Source organism: Numenius arquata, chromosome 2, assembly GCF_964106895.1.
Source record: "Numenius arquata chromosome 2, bNumArq3.hap1.1, whole genome shotgun sequence".
Lineage (NCBI taxonomy): Eukaryota > Metazoa > Chordata > Aves > Charadriiformes > Scolopacidae > Numenius > Numenius arquata.
The window spans coordinates 79,978,952-80,001,533 of record NC_133577.1 but is presented as its reverse complement, the minus strand read 5'-3'; the positions used below and the strand labels follow the sequence as shown (position 1 = coordinate 80,001,533).

General features: G+C 35.9%; 1 protein-coding gene across 2 annotated transcripts in view; it reads right to left on the bottom strand.

The window, feature by feature from the left end:
* The window catches only part of NUP205 (nucleoporin 205), a 51,869-nt gene that overhangs the window by 5,297 nt on the left and 23,990 nt on the right, over positions 1–22,582 (bottom strand). For both annotated transcript variants that reach the window (XM_074166595.1, XM_074166603.1), the window contains exons 17-37: positions 21,282–21,419; positions 20,838–21,027; positions 19,628–19,748; positions 19,046–19,127; positions 18,482–18,646; positions 16,018–16,142; positions 14,942–15,056; positions 13,779–13,928; positions 12,663–12,737; positions 11,755–11,912; positions 10,725–10,805; positions 9,674–9,865; positions 7,724–7,994; positions 7,207–7,305; positions 5,855–6,003; positions 4,937–5,128; positions 4,599–4,720; positions 3,327–3,465; positions 2,985–3,111; positions 1,963–2,039; positions 296–424 (exon numbers count right to left, since the gene is read on the bottom strand). In XM_074166595.1, coding sequence (XP_074022696.1) covers positions 296–424; positions 1,963–2,039; positions 2,985–3,111; positions 3,327–3,465; positions 4,599–4,720; positions 4,937–5,128; positions 5,855–6,003; positions 7,207–7,305; positions 7,724–7,994; positions 9,674–9,865; positions 10,725–10,805; positions 11,755–11,912; positions 12,663–12,737; positions 13,779–13,928; positions 14,942–15,056; positions 16,018–16,142; positions 18,482–18,646; positions 19,046–19,127; positions 19,628–19,748; positions 20,838–21,027; positions 21,282–21,419 — 2,897 coding nt within the window. The remainder of the gene's footprint in view (positions 1–295; positions 425–1,962; positions 2,040–2,984; positions 3,112–3,326; positions 3,466–4,598; positions 4,721–4,936; positions 5,129–5,854; positions 6,004–7,206; positions 7,306–7,723; positions 7,995–9,673; positions 9,866–10,724; positions 10,806–11,754; positions 11,913–12,662; positions 12,738–13,778; positions 13,929–14,941; positions 15,057–16,017; positions 16,143–18,481; positions 18,647–19,045; positions 19,128–19,627; positions 19,749–20,837; positions 21,028–21,281; positions 21,420–22,582) is intronic.

Sequence of the window (22,582 nt, the reverse complement as noted above, 5' to 3'; positions counted from 1 at the left end):
TGGCTCTAATTTAAGCCCTCTATACCCAGCCTTTGTTTTGAAGACTTCTGATCAATTTAAGGCTTTGAAATTCACAGTTTGTACCCAAAACAATAACGTTTGCTAGTGCAAATTCAAGTAATCAAATTTTCAAGGTCTACTTTACATAGAAATAAAATGTGGGATCTGATACCAAACTAAAAATGGTAGAGCATCGCCACTGTCGTATGAAAATATGACAACTAAACAAATCTGCACAGCAGCTAAAAAGTCACAGTTGGAGAGTAAAGGTTCTAGCAGCTTCTTGCGTCCTTACCTGTTGCATGGCCAACTCAATTTCATCCCTCTTGTTCACTCTGTCTCCCTCTGCATTATCCTCTTGTAGTTTAAACTGACGTAGTCTGTCTGAACCACCAAACCGGTTTAGAAGTCCTAAGCACTGGCGCTGCAGTAAGAAATTAACATTTTAATTAGTATCTCAACAAATGAAGTGCATGATTCTTTTCACTGAAGTGATACATATCCCTTAAAACACAACAGCAAGAGAGCAACGCAGGTAAAACTTGTAGCACTTTGTAAACAAAATTTAAATTTTTAAAACACAATGTTTTAACTCACCTTTAATTAATTTTTAAAAAAAGTAATGGTACTCTAAAACAGTTCCTTGAGAGATGAATGCAAAAGTGCACAACCTTGTCTTATGTCTCTTGCAGTCTATGATACTGCCTAGCATCAATGACTGTTGCGATTTACCCTTTCCCACTTAAAACAACTTTATTTATATAGACAAACTAACAAAATCTAGATATAAAGATTATAAGCTCCATAAAAGTAGAATGCAAAAAACAAATTCAACAGTTTCATAAAAACAAGTAACAATCAATACATTTGGTTTTAGTTTACATGAAGCTGTTAAGATCACCAAAGTGCCTCAGAATCCAAGTCAGTTTTGTGTGGAATGGCAAAAAAAGATATCAAGGATTTTTTGGTAATTACTTTTGGGAAGAGTATAAGACTTAAATCCTTTTATTACCTGATGAAAATAAGAGGACAAACTAGAGAGAAAAGTTACAATAACAGATGACTGATTCGCACAGTTTTGCTCAGAACAGCTCATTCTTCAAATTAACTAATTAAAGCTCCTTATAACAAAAATTCCCATGGGAATTTCTTGCTGACAGGATGCAGCAGACTACCAAGTACCCTGGCATTACAGCCATCATTTACAGCTTGCTACTTTGCTTCAGGCTGGTCAGCCTAATAGTTACTATCAAAGTGTCCAGAGAACACATCCTTCTCTTTCATCAGAAGTATTTGACAGAGCAGCCCTTCCTACAGATAGTTTTCAATTAAATATTTCTTTACAAAAGTCCCCACATGAACCGCAAAGTTTCAAAAACATTGCTGGATGCTGAGTTGTAAAGAGGTCTGCAATGATAGCTTTTGAACAAGAATTACTCATCTTGACTTTCATTCTGGTTTCTAAATCAGCACTACTTTTAAAAGGGGAGGAAAGAAATAAGCACTAGCATGTTGATACTCCGAATTACTGAGCTGGAGACATGCTTTTGACAAAAGAGGTAACAGTGTTTCTGCATTACTTCACATGCTTTGGTGTTGACCTCAAATTCTTCTTCTCCTCCACATAAGGTAAATCCTAAGCCAGGGAGGGAAAGGAAGTCCCTGATACAACTCTGACATTGCCCAATGTTATCTTTTCTACTTGGTTGAAGGGAGGGAAAAAAAAAAAACCCAGCCCAAAAAACCCCTAGGCATCAAAACCACACACCACACAAACCACTGCACTCACACACAAACCATGCCCGCCCCCCCCCCCCCCAAACCCCAAATCACTACACATTCTTCTTAATGGTGGAAAACATCCCTTTCATAACTGCTACTAGTCAGAGTGAAAAAATGTGAAGAAACTCATCTACATACACAATTCTAAACGGACAAGTGTGAAATATACAACTTTATTACCTGAAACCGCCCTATATGCCCTTGTAACTCCATCTGTGTCCCTTCATTAACATCCAAGTCCAGCTCACTTAGCACTCCTGATAAAAGATAAAGCCATTAAATTAACTCTTTCGGGTTTTTTTTTCCAAAAGAAAACAGATATATGCAGTATATACATTTAAATACAAGCACTGATCAGAAGAATTTCCGCCAAACATCCAACTTACATTTTGCACATTGCTTGAGGAAAACATTCAAATATTAATGCAGCTACTAGGAGATGCATGAGAACACGTAGTTTACTGTTCTGCTAAGTAATTAAAAGGCAGGGGGAGGAAAGGAGGCTAGAGAGAAAATTGCAGCTGTTGTGCAAAGCTCAGTATCCTGTAAGCAAAGAAACATTTGGGCTCAACCTACAGCTCCGCACTCCTTTCTACTGTAGTCAGACAACTCTTCTGAACAAAGCAAGCCGTTAAATCGAAATAGAGACATTATTTTGAAATGGTAAGCAAGTCTTCTAGCATGCAGAAAAAATCTCACAACAATTATTAGTCCTCCATGAAGGTAAGTCACCCCAGAGAAATGTCAATATGCTAATTCACAGTGCTTCTCCCTCACAGCTTTCTTTTTTAAATAAACGGAGAAGACATTAACAAAGATATGGGTACACAAGCAATTTTCTGTCTTCGTTTCCTCAGTCACAGAATTTGCTGAATGAAAATTCTTTTGAAGCCACCGCATGTACTTTGAACACTACTATTTGTAAGTCATATTAAGGACAAAAAGTACTTCTGTCAGGTAGCACAATGAAAAGAAAACGGGAAGTCAAATGCATATTGATAAAGGCACTGTGTCCATAGCAAGTATACTAGACTTCAAGAACAATTATTTATCATTTCTTTATTTTTCCTAGAGCTCTACACGTCAAGAAAATTCTGTATTGTAGTAGGTACTCCCTTATATATCTTATTATTTCTTTATAGAAAACAAAGCCTGAGATTCATGCAGATGGGGCTAAGAGACTTCAAAACTGCAGTTCCTACCAGGCAAAGCTGCTTTGCTGATTATTCCTGTCAGGAAGGCCAGCTCCTGGAGAGATCCAACACTAATGTCTTGACACCTCAGGATTGCCTGGATAGTATCTGAATGGGAAATTAGGAACTGCAAAACCTGTACCACAGGAAAAAGAGGGAAAATATGAACGACTTGAAATTTAGCAGTGAGCAGAAAGGAAGCAATGCTTTAACTTTTGGAGAATTTTAAAGTGATTTTCCATACCAGTGAGGATGGGATTTTTTAAAAGCAGCTTACTTTCAGAGCAGAAGGAGACATAATTTCTTTGAATGAGCAGTAGCAGTGATACTCTAGCATCTTTTGGAACTTACCTGTCCTGCTGCCTGCAGGTGTTGTGCCATGCTGGAGGTGAGGATCACTTGGCACAGCTGAAGAGCTGGAAGAAGAATCTGGCGATAACGTTCCACTGGAGCAGGAATGAAGACTGGGGGATCTCTCATTCCATACATTCTTAAGAGGTTTAAGAAAAAAGAAAAAAAAAAAAAAAAAAAAAGGATGAACAGTGCAAGAAAAGTGAAGCCCACTAGCGAGGCACAGCCTCAGACTACAATCACACTCAAGAACCTGCAAGCATTCATATTTCAATAATAGGTCTGCACTACAACTGAGTTTATATTGGAAAAGCAATAAATTTATGATACGCAGCTGCTGTAATTTACCTAGAAAGCTGCTGCCAGACATTTTCTCTAAGCAGAGAAAATTACTTCTTTTTACTACACTACATTAAATCAAATTAGTTTTATGTAGAAATATAACATCTGTTTTCATTACTTACACATAAGACTAAATATTCTCAAATATTTTAGGAAGAGGTGTGCTTAATTCTAAAGCAACTGATAAACACAGTCCTCTACAAATGTCCTCCAGGTTTCATACAATCTTACACATCTCATTGGCACTTTTAAACAGAGTACTTGTCTAAGTCTTACATTTTTCTGAAGTGTTTAAACTCCCAGGTTGTCACTAAGAACTGTAAATTTAAAGCAAGGACTGAGGTTTGAAATCAAACAAGGTGATTTCCCCTAAATATGCAATTTCCTTCTCCAAGATCTTCTCTTGGTCATCTCACAATGACTAAGAGCATGGCAACACATCATGAAACCTGTCAAGCAATGTATAACTGAATTTTTAAAAAATGTAATTTTTTTTTTAAACACATAATAAAATATTTCAGAAATAACATTTATTTTATTACTCATTAGTGCTTTGTGTGGGAGATGAATTCTGCACTTGTTTACCAACTGCAAAGCCCCCAGAATAAGTTTACAGTGTAGGCTGTTTTTCAAACATTACAGTCTAAATTATATTATAATAATAATTAGACAATTCCTATCTAAGGTATCAAACAAATAAGATTTTACATAGTCTAAGTAACTGGACATGCAAGTACAGCTTCACACCCACTTATTTGGAATTTTCCTCTCAATAAAACATAGTTTTAAACTGAACTGACAGGTTGAAGAAACACACACAAAAAACACACTGACAAATACTTCCTCAAAAGCCTTGTGGCTATAAAAAAACATCATATACTTCCGTGACTGTACTACCATTTCAAAATCAGCCAGGGAATCAACACTTACCCCTGATGGTCTGTTTCGGGTCGCATATCATACACTTGACACTGTGCCAGCCTCACAATTACTCCTGACCGCAACAGCTCCAATGCCCCTTGCTGACTTTTAGCGACTCTAGTGAGGAATGCCTGGAGAAGAGCAGAGAAGGATAAGCATCGAAGATGCACAATGACACTTACTATGACTATTTTCTCTCTTGATTTTCACATAATTTCAAATACTATTATTTTAGTAAAATGTATCTTGAGTACAATCAATGTGAAGTATAGACAAACAACTTTTATTAAAAAAAAAAACCAAACAAACAGCACCATACCACAAAATAATTTCTGAAGTACTATTACCATTTTGGACTCGTAGGTGTACAGGGCTTTAAGTAAAGGGGGTTGAGGTGTGAGCAAGCTCTGAAGAGTCAGATCATCGTCTGCGAGGCTATCCACAAGCACCTTCAGGTAGCCACTATTGGAGAGGTATAACAGCCACTGCTGCTGCTTGTCTACTGAAACAATACGATCAAGCAAAGCCAGTGCCAGCATCTGCGATGGGGGAATTAAAAACAAAAAACAAAAAAAAGAAAAATCAAAACAGAATTAAATCTATGAGATGCGTGAGATTCCTAACAAATACCTAAAAATATGAAATGCTAAGCAGCTTCTTAAAAGCAGAATGCATTTCTGCACTACAATCGCAATCCTCTATGTGGAAAGTATTTTAGGATTTCTTGACGTTTTAGTATAGTATTAGTCGATTACCTTTACTCTATTATTCTTTAACAAAATATTGCTGAACAATAACTATGCCAAAATATTTTAATGAAGTATTGCTACAAGCAATATTGCTATTTAAACCTAGTTTGCATTCTGACTAGATTCCTGGCCATTGATGTTAATATCAGAAAATACTTCTTTATGAAGTCACCAAACCTTCCCAAAGTGGGAATGTAAACTGGTACGTCCATGACTTAAAAATAGTAACAAATAAATGCCACAGCAGTTCATACCTACAATCTTTTGCAGCAGTGCTTGCTACCATTATTTTTAAAGAACAGGACACGTAGCTTTTTTGAGAAAAAAATTAATATGCATGTATGCCCCTACTTTCAACAGCTTGAAGGATGAGTGGGAGGACAGAAACATGAAAGAAATTAAGTATCTACAAAAAATGTTCTAGTTCTACCTCATGAAATTTTCCTTTTCTGCACCGTAGTAAAATGTTCTTTAAAACAAACTGAACAGCGATTGCAAAGGAATAGATTTATTTACCCGGCCTATCTCATGACCATCACAAGCATCACGACAGACCACCTCCATGAGAGCTGCCCCATAACTCTCAATAATTGCCATATTTTCCCGTTGCAATTTACTAAACACATCTTCAGGAGCTGTCAGACGTTCCCACATTGTTTTTTTAGCTGTAAAAAGCAAGTAAAACAAAAAAATGAAAAATGCAAAGATAGACAGCTTAGCATTAACTTAGCTATAGTACAGCTGAGGCTACATCCCTCGTGGCATTCTCTATCTTGCAAAAGAAACGCCCCAAACAATGGATGGGATTTTTGACTTAAGTGCAAATGTTTTTTACAAGTCCATTCCTTCCTAAATATCACACACAGGCCAGCAAGCACAAAAATGTGTGTGCCTGTATACATACACCACCCTCGCAAATATATATTCTACATTACTTGTATTGAATCTTAGAATAATTTTAAGCAGATTAGGCCTAAGAACTTTCACTGGGACCAAAACACTCAGTTTTGCAGGGACATAAACAAGGTTATTGAAGTGGGGAAAATGCTGAATCCAAAGCCAGCAACAAACTATGAAGGGGTCATAACAAATTCAAAGGTATTTTTACCACTGTAGCTCAAAATGTTGATCAAGCAAAATCAGTAAGAATCTGCATGCACAGGCACTAGCCCCAGGTTTGTTTTTCAATCCTCATCCAAATTTTCAGATGAAATAGCGATTTGAAACACTGAAAAATCAAGTATTTAAGCCATTAACAGAGAGAATGTGATATTCACCATAAGCTCTCTTGGTTAGGCAGCAACTCTGGCTGGTTGTTTTTTTTTTTCCTGGCTTATTTTTTGGGGGCTAGGGGTGATGCTTTTTTGTTTGTTTTTGTTTGTTTTCCCCCAGGGGTCTTCAGCTAAATGAACAGAAATAATATTAAATAATCTTTTGATTATTTTTATTTTTAGTAGGATCACTGTGGTATGAGTGTATATACAGAAGCGGAGGCAATACATTTCTACACCTGTAAATGTTATCAAGTAAGTCCAATTAATCTCCAGTCCTTTGACACTTTTGTAGCTATGATGCATAGCTTTAAATGGACAAAAATGAAATATTTTCTTTAGTGCTGGATGTCAGAAATTTCATATCCTCATCCAGAACAATACCTTTTGAATGCATATGTACTAGGCAGGTCAGAATAATGGCAGATTTGCATCATTTAGCATAAGCAACTAATTTCAGAGGCTCTTGGAGTAAGACTGTTTCTGTCTACATAATCTATCTACTTCCAGAAGAAAACTCAGTGTACAGAAACTGTACTGTTCTGGGTTAAAGAACTTTTTATTTTTTCTCCTTTCCATAATACAATTGGACTTCACCTGCTTCTAAAGTGTCTGGCTCATCTGGTCTCTGGGCAATCTGCAAATAATAAAGCAGTGATCCATAAAGGTGCGTTCTCACTCTCTGGAAGCCACCACCTGTTCACAAGAAACATTCATAATCAAAACCAAATAGACGTAAATTCCGTAACACCATCTTCAACTAGCACTTAATTTAACTTTCCTATGGCAATGCTGGCAGAAATAAATAAAACAAATAGATTTCTTAAGTCAGTACTGTTCACATAAAGGAGTATTTGTAAGTAAATTCAGCAAGTTTATGCTGCTCAAAAAAAATGGCAATATTTACATATCTCTCTTCTGCTTGTTGTTCAGATTAAAAACATAATATGCCTTTATTATTTTTTTCTCATTAGTAACATCACTTAGATCTGTATTAATCACGTAAGATCTACCTCATTGACTGTAATAAACAGGAGTAACAGGAGCAGCTCAGTCCATCTTTCTAGCCTTGGCACTTGGAATTCCCACACATGAACTGCATAAGTCAACACACCTGTTTTCAAAATGAAATCCAGCAGCTTTTTTAAGATGATGTGGAGGGAGGAGTCACCAATGGAAGCAAAACCAATGGATATGCTCTCAGAACCAGGTGATGAGGTAAAAGAACCATCCAGCATCAAGACATATTGGGACTGTCCTGCCATAGGGAGCGCAAGTGGCTGTTTCTGCTCAGTTTTCACGGACTGGCTCAGGTGGGCGGTCAGGGTGAACACAGCCCCTGCCACCACTGGCATCAACTCCTGAGCTGCATCATCATCTAGGATCTTAATAGAGAAGAAGAATTTAAAAAAATGAAGTAGAAAAGTGTCTAATTTCGTGAGCTATTAAAGCAATTAATTTAGCCTCTCACAGCTTTTTCATTTACGTATGCATAAGGATTTCATTAACATGGCACTATTTAAAACAAATCAAAATCAGTAGTGTTAGAAACTTGTTCAGGAGGATGAGTTGAACATATTTTAATTGAGAAAACCATTAGCCTTTTTTTTTTTTTAATTTACACAAATCACAGGCAAGATGATAATTCAATCTGGATGGGCAAAAGGGAAGGACCGTGCAGACATTTGAGTTGCTCCATTAGTAAAATATCTAAACCTAAGCTAGGGAAAGAACAACAGACACCCTCTTGGCTTTGCAGCTATTTAAGAAAGCTATTTCCATTAAAAACGTGAAGATAAACTTTAGAAAACTCAAAGGGATGAGCATGAAAGAAGTGAGCATCAAAGGAGCATTTAAAACAATGTGGAGAAACACTAATGAGAAGTTAGCATTTACTATTTTAGTTCACTTCATCATTTAAAAGGTAAACCTGGTATCTTTATCACTGACACTCAAGAAGCTTTCCTTTTAAGCAATATAGTAGTTTAATACAAGAGATCAATTATTTTCAAAAGAAAATAACAGTAATTGTTTTTTCAAATCAACGAAATCTTCACTAAAAATTAAGTCTTACAGAAAATTAGAGTCTGAAATTTCTGCTCTGCAAAGATTTTAGGAAAGAAAGAAATTCCTTCAAATAGCAAAGGCCTGCCTTCTTTCCTGTTTTTTAAATGTTGTTCACGTAAAAACCAAAACCAGCACTCTACAAAAAAATAGTTTTTAGGTAATGCCTACAGAAACAATAATGAAAAAAACAACAACAAAAATGCAAAAAGTTACCCTTTGCTTGAAAAAAACGTAACATTTTCATATATATTTCTCAAAACACAACTTGTCTAATCAGAACTACAAACAGCATAACTCTCACAATAAAGAAAAAAGAATTTAAAAAAAAATGCCCCAGCAGCTCAAACAATACAAGGATCCTTCATTAAATTTTTTCTTTGAGAATGGCTGGGTCAGCAGTAACTGCCTAGTCTGACTCAAAAATTACTACTATAATTCAGCAGTAAACCACCAAGACTTTAAATATTTTAAGACAAAGAAAACTCTCACATTTCCAAAAGCCCTTCTAAATTGTAAAATCTTTACTACTTCTACTCTGAAGCTTTGTTCAACTCTTTCATTTTTCAAAAGCAGCAGTGGTAGGATTTGCAGTGAGTCATCTAAACGCAGTAAATCAGCAACTGCAGTACTGTTTGCCTTCATCCCTTCCATGAGTTCTTTTATGTTCCTCATCAAAACAGGCTGTTTCCTTTTCCCACACCCTTTCCAGACTAACACCTGGAATCTACTGGATTGTACTGAAATGTCTGTTAAATTTGTCAATATACGGTTCATAGTTCAACAGTAACTATGCAAGAATACAGAGTATCCCTTCTGTCCACACTGCATTCAACTTCAGCATAGCAGCAATCAGAAAACTAAAAAGAATACTGAAGGCAGACAATTTTTTTTTTTATTATTACAATCAAGAATGCTATTTGAAAAGCAGTTTCTCTTTCACATAAAAAGATATAGCAACAAAATGCAAGGAGAGGGTTGATTTCCAGTATAGCATTACCTTGTCATGCACATCCTGCAATAGATCGCGGATAATGAGTTGTCTGTCCTCAGCCTGTATGAGATCCTGGGGGCAGGCAGTGAGTATAATTTCCACCAGTTGTCTCCATGACTCTAAACCATGTCTCTTGGCATGGAGGCACTGCAGCAGCTTGTTCCGCTCCACTACATACTGCAGGATAGTGTTGATCTCCTGAACACCCACAACAAAGAAACTGGGTTATAATATACCAAGAGAAGTTAGTTAATGGCAAAGACAGATTTCAAGATGACAATTTTATCTGTTGGTAATAGTCTTTGGAGGAAAAAAAAAAGTAGTTCTTCGGATTATTAGAAAGAAGCTGCTATTAATCATTTTAACAAGATAGGCCAATCCATTTCTAAGATGCTTTTCACAAGGTCTTTCCATCATAAATGTCTCAAGCTTATAGGAATAAAAAATAATTTAACCAGGGAAATTCTTTTCTAACGTACACTTTAAAATCAAAAAACAAAAACAATGATGAAAAATCTGTTTGTGCATTTTCTTCCCACTTTAATCTGAGTCATTTCTCCTTCATCCTTCAACTTTCAAATCCATTTAGTCAATTTCAACTAAATTTAAAGATGGCATGAACCTCAGAAAATAATTAAGCTCCAAGTTCACTGAAACTATAGCTGTGTAGAAGAAAAAAGAAATAAATTGGCATCCCCTGTGACAGAAAAGCAAGATGAACTTGGCTGCTACACACTTTACTTGTCAACAGCCAATCTTGACATCAATATGTACTGTTTTCTGTACAGTGGAGTGGGAGCTGCAATTGTTATCAGTAATGGGGAGGGAAAAGGTTCAAGCAAAAAGAAAAGACTCCAGGTCTGCTGTTTATAGAACAGCAGGTTAAAAAGTTGTTTATCTTACCAAATGTTAATGTCTTTTTTTTTTTTTCTTCAGGAATTGCTAACTCAAAGTTAGGACTCAAATTCACAAGCTTTTGTAGTAAAGGTACTGCTTGGCAGTATATTAAATCCACCAAGAGCAACAACAAACAGTAGTTTACTTTTTCTATACTTACCTCCATAAGTAAAGGTCTCTGGCCTATTGCTGCCATTCCTTGAAGCGCATTGACTTCTGCAACCAGAACTCTGTGAAGGTACTGAAATTAAAGAGTTTTAAAAAAAAACAAACAAACTTTAATGACAAGGAAGATGTATTTATTCCTCCTCAAAGTATTAAGGAGATGGCTACGTAATGACAGATGCAACTGAAGGACTGAGATTCAAGTAAGTTTTACTAATTTTTTAGGTTTCTCCCATACTTCATTCTCAAACTGCAGTACTTCTAGCCATCTAGTCTCTCTCCCTCCTCACTGCGCTTCTCTTTTTGCGCTCACCCATTTCTTTCTGGTTCTAAGTTGTTCTGTCCTTTCATGAGCTCTTTTGATACATCACACTCCCCTTCCTCTTCAACTTCCACTATCGTCCTCTTGCACAGAGGAAAGGTTTCCTCTCAGTCTAAAATACATTTCACAATAAACGATACCTGGTTCCTAATATGGAATAGCTGCATTCCTATCGCCATCAAAATCACTTTTACATTACATTCTACTCTTTCCCTTGTCTCTCAGATCACAAATCTTTCAGTACTATTTATCATACACTTGTCAAGTACTCATCACAATGGGACACTATCTTACCTAAAGCCTCCAAGAACTACTGCAGCACATGACTATGTTGTGTACACACATGTAGTAGTATATAGTTCTGTATTGGAGACCAGTGAAATACATAAGGTAAGTATCATATCTGCAACATCACTTGGGTGTTCCAAGATGGTAAAAACATTAACACAGAAAATATTTCAAAGTGTCTTAAACTGATGCATCTTTCTACTGCATCTGTCTACTGCAGAAGAAGAAATAAACTATTCCAAATAGTTTGCATAAATTATGCACATATCTGAAACAGCTATACTTTTTATGTGAAAGCAAGTTTCAAAGTATTATTAACACACTGATTTATTTTTTTAATATTAATACACTGATCATTATTATTATCAAGATATATAATAGCGCATGCAACTTGAGAACACAGACCACTGCGCACCTTGACGTTGCAGACCACTTGTCCACGTGCATTCTTGTGCTCACAGTTAGCAATGACTTGCTCAATCTGAGCCCGGTCAAAAAAATCCAGTTGTAAAGGCTCCGGAATGTTCTGACTGAAGTCAATTGAATCCAGGATACTTAAGATCTTCCTGCGTACTGGAAATGTAAATCAATTCAAACTGTATTCAGAAATACCAAGGGGAAAACAAAAAAAAATTGACAATAGGAGCCTAACTTAACTTTGTAAATCCAAATCTTAATGTGTAAAGTTTCAAAAGAACACACTAAATCTTCAGAACGTGCTATCAATCTGTAGAAGGGGCTTAAAGACATTTGCTAGAGCCTTAAATTCTTAATTTTTGTTATACTGTATTGTTCTCCTTTCATGTATGCACATAATGCAATATTTACAAATACAAGATCCTAACCTTTTTCTCCTTAATAAAAGCAGACTGGTTTTCTATGAGAACCATAGAGTCTTTTGTTGAGACTTTTTCAACTTCGTAAGAAATCTGAAGTTACTTACTTGGGTTTTATTTTCTTTGTCATGAAAATACAAATACGTTCAGCATTAGCAACAGTCTCACTGCTTGCACTGTCAGCAGTAAATTTATAGACTACCACCCGCCCATTCTGCCCTTCCATAGATACTTAAACACAGACTCTTCTAAACACACTCTCCTAATTTCCCTTCCAATCCAGTATTCTCCACTCCCTCCAACCATCTGCATCAAAGTTCTAAAATTCATTTTTTTCCCCACACTAAGTAAAATTATTCCATGTACTGCTGCTGTTTAGGAAGTCCATTATTTTTTCTTTTTCAAAATGTCTGTTCTAGAGGCAGCCCTCCCCACTTCAGGATCAGAAAAACTTTACTGAGAAACAATCAGCAGCCATAATACTTACCTTTGGAAGCCGTGTCAAAGTGCAGAAATCCACTGACTGATCGACTTTCATCTTCCATCCCTCCTTCACCATCAGCTGAAGGTAATGAAACATAAAAAATAAGTAATTAAAAAAAAAAATCTTGACGTGAAAAATATCACCTACTTCATTAATACTGAAAGACAGAGAGAGCTCACACTGATGAACCTTTCACGTGGAAGTCTTCCAATACAAATACAGCCTTGACTGTTAATAAAATGAAAAGAACACATCTCCCAGAAGCTACCCACTTATCAAATATAGATTAGACAGTACTAGAGATGCCTAAAAAGACACTCCTCCCTTCCATATGAATAACGCAGTTGGATGAACACTGAAAAATGAGTAGGGTATCTGGACACAGTTTCCTGTACTCAGGCCTCTACAAGGATGAAGAGACAGCATTCAGACCTATAAAAGTGAGGGAGAACACCACACTGCTGCAGCCCGTTATGACACCTTCCAGTTACTCTATTTTCTTCACATACAGAGCTTTATTGCCACCTATTTCTGTTTCTCTTGACACACTTCTACTGTGCAACTCTGAAATCTTGCCTTTTTATTTAACATTACATTTTACATCACATTGGGATGAAATACCGTTTTTGTGATGTTATAATGTCAAAAGTCAAACTGACCTGTAGCTACTATCTTCTGTAAAAAAAGGTTGAAAATGTATGACAGATAGATAGAAGTTAAGACTGAGAAAATCTTGTCTAAAACTGTTTACCGAGGAAGACCCTCCACCTTCTCTACACAGTAACAACCCTGTATAGCTTCCCAAGATAAATTGTTTTATAATTTTAATTATTTTTTTATATTCCCCTCTTCTGCCCCATAAACTATGTTTATTTTCTGTATCAGTGTATACACTGAGACGTTTCAAAAAGGAAACATACACAAAGCGGCAATGATCCAAAAAATGCCCTGATTTCTTTCACTATGGAGTCTATAATGACTATTGTTTTTCTTCCCATCCCTCCAGTGGCAATTGCAGACAAATGAACTGTCACAAGTTATAGAGAAAAGAATTCAAATAAAGTCTCTTGTACTTCCATTTATTCAAGCTTATTTACCCTCACAATAAATTCCTCTTACCCAAGTATGGTTTCACAGGCATGTCATCAAGCAGCAGATGCAGTAGTCTCTGTGTGTGGGAGCGCTGGCGGTTCAGCGATGTCACCCGCATTTCTATTGCTGCAGTCTTCATCAGCCAAGACATTTGGTTCAGTGTTGAAATCTCATGTTCTGGGTGGGGATAAAGAAACAATTATAAATTGAACATAAATAATATTACTTACTCCAAGGAAAGTGCTTTTCATGTGAGAAAGCTTTTAGCGGATGCCATTACCTACTATCTGCTCACCCTTTGTTTACGAGACAAAAGGACTGAGAGATCTGACAAAGGCCATTAAATGAATGTGGTAATTGTGAAAACAAATCATACCCATACATGCAATTAAGAGTATACACATAAAATCTGGATATAACCTGTACTAACAGCCATTGTGGAGAACACAGTGCTTCATGAGAAAATAGGGTCTGTTATAATTTCAGTGAAAATAACCAGACATTTACCCAAAATTAACTATAACTTTAATCAAAGTTGGTAGGGCTTGAATGTGGGTCTCCAAGAATCTTCATACTCTACATTAATCTAATTTAGATTCTTAAGTTATACAAGAATCATCTGAAGTGCTTTACTTAAGCTGGATACGTGTATTCAAATGCTAAGTTTACTATCATTTAACAAAGGACTATTAGTCAAGCATCTGATAAAGTGAATAAGTACATTTATTCAGTTTAAGACACAAAATGTTGGTCTGTAACACTAAAAACTTATCTATTAACTTAAAAATTAATGCCATGACCAAATAAGAGTTCTTTATTCAAAGGAAGGTCATTACAACCACCAGCCTTCTATTCACTCAGGTCTTCAGAGCATTCTTACTTTTCAAACTTTTTCTTTTTTCTCTGTGGCATAATCTAACAAAACTACAATGATAATTGAAATATAGATTAGGATTTGCTTCTGGAGACTTGATGCATTCCAGAACTATCATTCTTTTCCAAAAGTTCACGGCTAATAATCTGAACTTCCCAAATAGGCAGAGTTCAATCTTTGCAGAATTAAAAGGTTAGCAAAGGCAGTAATTAATTTGGTTTAATAATGCTACCTATGTTTCTTCTATGATTCCTAGGGAGTCAAAAGATGCACTGAATTTTAAGCATGGACTATCTTATCTTAGCATAAAAATTACCTTTGATAGAAAATGGCAAATACTGCAGCTGAGTGAATAAGAAATCCTGACTGGTCCTCAGATACCTCATAGTTGGACCTGATGTGTCAGAGCACGCACACAACTGATAGATCACCTGATAATCAAAAAAAGAGTAGATAATCTGTTTATTGAATTTACTTTAAAAACAAAATTTATTTTAAAAACAAAATGACCACCAAATCAAAAGGCACATAACACTGGCTGCTCAAACAGTATTATCTGTATTTACAGTAAGTTTTCTATCAGCTTACTCCAAGGTTGAATGTATTATTTATAACAGACGTTGAATTATGACATTAAAGAACTACCAGCACATGGATGATTCCCATGGCTATTTGCCCACAACTCAACATTGTTAAGTTGTGGCCTTTCTGTTTGTTCAGCTCACTTAAAAATGAGTCTTTTTCAGTCTCCAGGTTCACCTAGACAGGAAATGTAATCTTTATTTTTTTTCCCTTCCTTCTACAGTATGGCATCTTTCACTTTTAATAATGTTTAAAATCCTCTCTAGATTCCACAGATTTTCAACACGATACAGGTGTGTAATCATGATTATACGATTTAAGGCCAAACAGCAGCTACTTTCCACCTATGTCTAAATCTGTTGTTTTCCCATCTCACCCCCTCAGACATACATACATACATTCTGTCACTGCTACAGAATAAAGAAGATAATTTTATGAGTTTACTTGGGATTATTTGTTATCTTTCTTGGTGGCAAACTGTGGTTCCAAAATTAAAAAAAAAATAAAAAAATTGGCATATGGTCACAATAGATTCAAAGCTCACCAGAAATATTTAGAACATTAGTTTCATAAGTATATCCCAATTCCAAGTTCTGACACGAGTGCAGATTCTTTATTTTCTGTTGCTACAAGATAATACTTCTTCACATAAAAAAGAAAGTGCTCAATGTATATAAAAATCCGGCAGATGCATTTTAAAAATTAAACTATTATCAAAATCATCAACCATCTGTGTTCACCAACCAAGAAGTAGCTAATTTTGTTTAAAGCCTACTTTCAGTGTATGCCAACAGAAAATATGCCGAATACCTGGTAACAGAGTTCTGCAAGATGAGGAGATTCCTGAACTGCTGTAGGCCCATTCCTTGTTTCCGTACCCTTCTCCAGTATGTTCAAAATAGCATGAAGGCAAGTCCGTGGGCAACCCAAGACACCTTAAGATATAAAAATAATTTATTAACATTCTTGATCTTACTTGCCTCCATAGCAAATACAGGTTACTACACAAAATTACAGAAGCTAAATTATTCAGATACCTTGTGCTGCACTACACTGCTCCACGGAGCTGCAGCAAAAATATCTGGCAAAGTTTTTTCTCTGTAAATTAAAATAAAAGAAGGAATTCTGTTTCAGCAAAAATCTAATGAAAACATTTATAGTTAGTCTGTGGGTTTTTGAGATGCTGGTGAAAGAGGATAAATTATTTAAGAACTTATTTAAGAACTTTCTCTTTAGTTCTATTAAAGAAAAAAAAAGATTCAATTGATTCTTTAATATTCTGTATGAACCAAATGAAAATTTGAATTCTTGCCTTTAAACTTAACTGAATATTCATTTGCCAATTTCAAAGAGGAGCTTTAAATTCCTGTCTTCTTTTTACAATTACAGCCATTTTATGACTAATGCTCCTAAAGGCACCTGACACTGCAACCAAGGGGAATGGGGAGGAGATTTTAATACTGAAGTCAAAATCCTGTCTTTTTGTATTCCTCCTTTAGCCAATTAATTCTTTAATCAACCCGGAAAGATGTCCTGAAGCAGTAAAGGCATCAATAACCACAGTTCTTACAGGAGAAATCCTCTTCTCTGTTTGGACACATAATTTATGCCTTAGTAGGAAATTATTATCTCACGGTAAATGGCTTACGGTCATTACTTCTTTCACATTATTAATGGGATAATTCAAAGAGGTGTGCAAGCGCTCTCACGGCTTTGAGACAAAGTCCCCTATCACAGACCTAATGTAAGATACCCTGTAAAATTGTGTGGGTGCAGATCAGTAACCTGTATTGTGTAACTATGGAACTTCAAAATAACCAAAACACAATCTGCAATTGTAAGCTACTTTGCAGATTAAAAATATATGTTGGCAACTTTTTTCCATCTTTTTGATATTTCAAATAACTGTAAGACTTTTTTTTCCCCCAATAAAATTCAGGTCCTATCTACCTTTCATTTAGAACTATGAAGGACTAAAACACGCTGGGCCACAGCATCCAACACAAATCTAAAGATAATGAGAAATATTCTTCTTTAAATAACTAAAATCAAACGTTTGTTCAAACAAATTCATATAAAACATCCTTTAAGCAGTTGAGAAAGAATCTCATACTTCAGATTGGAAGGGACTCCAGGATGTCTCAACTCCAAACTACTGCTCGGTTATGATATTGGACCAGATTGTTCATGGCTTTACACGGTTGGGTCTTGAAAACTTGCAAGCATGAAGACTGCATGAGCTCTCTGGCCAACCCACTCCACTGCTTCACTGTCTTCATGGTGAAAAAGTTTCTCCTATACCCTGTTGGAGCCTCTTTTGTTTCAATTTATGCCTACTGTCTCTCATCTTCCTGCCACACACCTCTGAAGAGCCTGGCTTTATCCTCTCATTAACCTCTTTGTAGGTATTCAAAGACTGCTATTAGGTGCCCCCAAAGCTTTCTCTTCTCTAGGCTGAAGAAGTCCCATTCCCTCAGCTCCTCCTCATTGGCTGAGCGCTCCAGCCCCCTGACCATCTCTGCTGAACTTGCACAAGTTTATCAATGTCTGTCTTGTACTGAATACAGGTTAGAAGCTGAGGAGGCAAACAAGACACATGCTAACATACTATTTTTCTCACCAATTCAAGAAACATTTGAAATGTCACTCCTGTTGCTTTAAATTTCATATTCTTATATATGTATTCATGCATATGAATATATAAAAATATATATTGTGAATATATAAATATATTAATATACCTAGCAGTAGAATGAAAGCCCACATATTCTAAAATGATTTATTCTACAATGTAAAACAGCAAAACTGTTTTTCTTCCCTATAATTAAACCAGAGTTTGAGGAGGGACAGGATAGTAGTCAAGTACTATAACTAGTTCAAAGTGACCATCTGCTCTGTAGATTCACGTGTTGTCATACATAGGTACTTTTGGATCATCATATCCATTTCTTTGTACTGTGGACACAACCACACTGCATAAAATAGTTAATAAATTAATGTTTCACTCCTGAATTACCATTTTCCCCCACAACTCTAATTTCAAGTCTGTTCCAAAATCCAACTTAAGCAAAGGATCAAATCCTGAAGCCGTTTAAATGCTGCATATGGCTATCAACATAACTTTTAATTTAGCTTTTGAGAAATAGAACCAAGGCCTGTTGTCTTATTTCCTAATGTTAAGAGGAACTAATTTTCCCCATGAATTTTCCAATGAATATTCTCAGTGTTGGTAATAGAACTTATTAAACGCCAGTTCAACTATTCCTCTTCGTACCTGGATCTTGCAGATTTGTCGTGCTGACAGGTTTCTTTAATTCAAATCCCAAGAGATACAGAGCAAGGCTGGGAGGACTACACTCAAGAGAGGTGATAAGGAGATTCAGAATATGGATCCTAGTTTCATGATGGATCCGTGCTCGCTTCTTTTCAGGCTCTAGCTCTTGATTAAAAAAAAAAAAAAAAAGATAAGTTGAATAATGAATTGAAGAAATCCATTTAATGGAAAAATCCTGAAAGTCTTCAAGCTAAGGCATCAATTTATATTAGTACAGAGGAATACAAGACCAAAATTTCAAATTATTAGTAATATAGTTCTAAATAATACTTCCAGAGCAATGGTAAATACTTGTCTTCTGAAAACAGACTTGGTTTGTAGTTGGCTATGGACATATTTTAACAAGACATAGGTGCTTTTCATTCTGTTAAAGGTCCAATTCCACAGAAAACAACACAAGAAAAGGGTTTTCTGACTTAAAAGTACTTTCTTCACCTCTTTCATTAATTTCATTCTACGCAAAAGACAACAGTGTAAGCAATTTTTAAGAATCCTTTCACATACCTTCAATTGGATTAATTAATTCTTCTGCATCTTCATTGTCCAAACATTCCACAAACCCAGCCATCAGCTTCTGGCTAATACTCTGTATTCAACAACGAAAGGATGGAAATGAAGAGGATTTTAAGATTACTGAAAACAATACCTTTCATAATTCCCTCCATATAAGTTGACAGAAGTTCCAGACAAAAATTATATAACCTAGTTAATATGCAGGAATTAAGAGCTGTAGCTGTTCTACACATATGTTATCGGTTGGACACTGAAAAAAAAAAAAAATCTCTACTGTTGTTACATATGCTAAATTATTCTCACAGGTCGAAGACTATAAAGTCAAGAAGCCTCAGTATCTCAAAGAATATTGTCCTTTTCCTTCTTGCAAGCATTCTTTTTTTTTTTTTCAATTAATGAAGTAGTTGCTTTTCACAATACCACAGTAAAAGACTCTTTAGAGGTAGGTAGATATAAGACAAAATATAGTTTTAATGTACTTGATCTAGAAACTTATCCTTTAAAGTAACATTATGAGGCACCAATATCTCTCCACCAGTTTCTCTTTCCAGATTCAAAGAAACTGGCACTTACCTGGTCATGTGTGAAATCACCAACCAGCTTTGTCTGGATGTTGGAGTTACAAGAAATACAGCACAAAATCTTCGCACTTTCAAAAGCCAGTTCAGGATTGCCATTTCCATGATAAAGGTACCTTCAAAAATACAAGATTATTGTAATGAAATTGTTGAGAATTTTACTATTTCAAGATAGTAATGCGCGGATGAAAAATTAAACAACATTTAGAACTAAAACATTTAGAAATCTAATAACATGAGAAAACTTTAAAGCTGCAAACAAAATTTAGCTCCACATGAAGCACTTAACACTCCTGCATTAAAAGGAGGGTAGCAGGCTGAGTAGGGATAATAATCTCTCCTGGATCTTTTACAATTCTTTTTATTCAAAAACTACCTCAAACACTGCAGGACAAGTTAAAACAATTGGTCACGGGCTCACACAAGAAACATGGAGAAAATACCTTCAGATCATGCAGAAATGAGCATCACCGAAGACCAAAACTAGCTAAAAATCAACTGCTGCACGTACCCAAAATAGGCAAGAGTACTCCTTTTAAGATTCTTTTAAATTTTTCTAAAGTATTTGTTGACTATTGTTATGTGAAAAAACTAACATAAGTGAAAGACAAAATCACATACATAGAAAGAGTTCAATTTTTTAGTACATCCCATGTCACAATATCACTGCTTCTTTTATACACTCAATTCTATAATTCATCAACCTTGGTTTGTCTGTAAAATTATAAAATCAAAGAGTAACAAGTGTCAGTGGAAAGTAGAAATCATAAAGTTTCACATTTGAAACAGTTTCAGATTACTAGCCTGATACTTTTAATATAGTAACTAACGGCCAATACCGTAAAACACTTAAGTTGCCAACAGCAACCAAATGAAGTTTTATTCTCCCACTCTATGACAACCAAAGCCTGGGCAAAATGAAAAATATACGAAAGGGAATCACTGCACATAAGGCAACCAGGAAGAAGTCATGAGGGAAAAATATCAGAAAGAAAAACTATAAACACAGATCCCAATCTCACACTAGACAATACACAGATCATACAACCTGTGAAGACACCTCCCCTCAACAAAAAAAAAAAAAAAAAAAATTCAGAGATGCTCTGTGCAAAGATAAGCACTGGCTAGTAAAATTAATCAAAGGACCAGGATCCAAACACTCCTGTGCCTCCAAAACTCCTCCCTTCTCAGTACTTTGCACATACCTAGCAATATTCACCACATGATCTGCCTTTTTAGTGCGAGGATTGATCCCTTGAAGCAGCTGCTCCAGTGGCGTGACAATAAAGGAAAGGTGGCTCTCCCGCAACAGATCCATAAAAAGATTCTCTTTCTGTAAGGTTAAGTTTAGAAGTGCAAGGCAATACTGTACAGCTTTCTCTAAATGCTTCTTCCCTGCAGTACACAAACAACAAAGAACCATAAGAAAAACAAAGGAGCAGTAAAATAGACTACATTCATAAACTTCATTCATCAAAAGCCTTGCACCAAGAAAGAACTCGTCAGTTGTTTACTACTAGGAGAATTCCCCTCAAAATACAATTTTTACATGCAAGAGAAACAACAAGTTGAAGATATGCAATGTTAGCTTTAAATCCTACTCAGTATGCATTGTAACTTCACATGAAAAATAAATGCTCAGCACATACCAGGAAATGGAGCGTAAGTGTCAAGCTGCTTAACCCCTTCTTCTAGCAAACTAAGGGACAGTTCCAGCATTGGAGACTCATTCAAGAGATGATACATCAAATTGAATCCTGGTGGTTTATATGCTATTATTTCTTCTCCTAAAAAGAGAGAAGGGGAAAAAAAATAATTAACATCTAATAGAAAAGACTTCCATTACTCAAGCTAGCCTGAGCTGCAAAACATAACAGTCCCTGTTGTTGTAAGCAACAACATCTAAATAGATGAAACACTGTATATGAAGTCTTCAGAGGTTTTCTTTACACATAAGCCATTTAGGTAATTTTAAAAGTTTGGGAAGAGTAGTAATATTCAATTTTAACCAGTTAGACTTTCCCTAAGTAGATCTGACCTTGGAGTCAAATCAATGCTAGGACATTGGAGCTACATTAAATGTTTCTGCAAGACTGAAAAGTAACTGGAAAAAGTTTACATCCCCCCCAAACCTGCATGAAGATGCTGAATGACGGGAAAAAGCATTTCCAGAAATCAAAGCTGAGAAGGTCCATGCTCATAGTGTACAGATACTTGCATGCCTGATGCAACAATGTATGCAAAAACGAAACTACAAGCCTAAAACTCAAAGACTCTCACAAAACCAAATAAAAGGAAAAGTCAGTATTAATGTTTCTGGCAGCTTAACTGGCTAGTTATCTAGTCTCCTAGTAAACAATGGTGGATAAAAGCAGGACAGCGGTAAGACTATTTTTTAATATGAGAGAATGAATGTGCAGCTTCTTTTGGTATCAGCTTAAAAAAAATCCCCTTCTCCTTCCATTCATTCCATGTCTGTGCTGCACACTAACACACCAACAGACACCGAATCAGTTCAAGAAATGGATCTAGTCAAAAAGATCGGGTTTAACCCATTTCTCCAATGTATCATGTAACCCACAAAAAATCATACAAACTGAAGGACTAGCTGATGACAGGAATTAGCTAACAGAAATTGCTCAAGCCAGTTAAGCTGCCAAAACTGTTTAAAGTACAGGACACAGAGGCCTCCCAGATTGAGGCAAGCTCACTGGAGAGGTATGCCTTCAAGTTGTTCATTTAAGAAGTGGATCTTATAGCTCTCTACTGCTACAAGCAAATCCACAGGCATCAGGCTGGAATTCAACCCAAGAAGAAACTTTGTACTTAAGAAAAAATATCTGCAGCTCAAATAAGCCTGAAATTTCTTATAATGAGGCAGCTGCCATCTACTTTGGCCTTTTAAAGAATAGTTGCCCAAAACTAAATTAATTCAGATCATAATTCTACT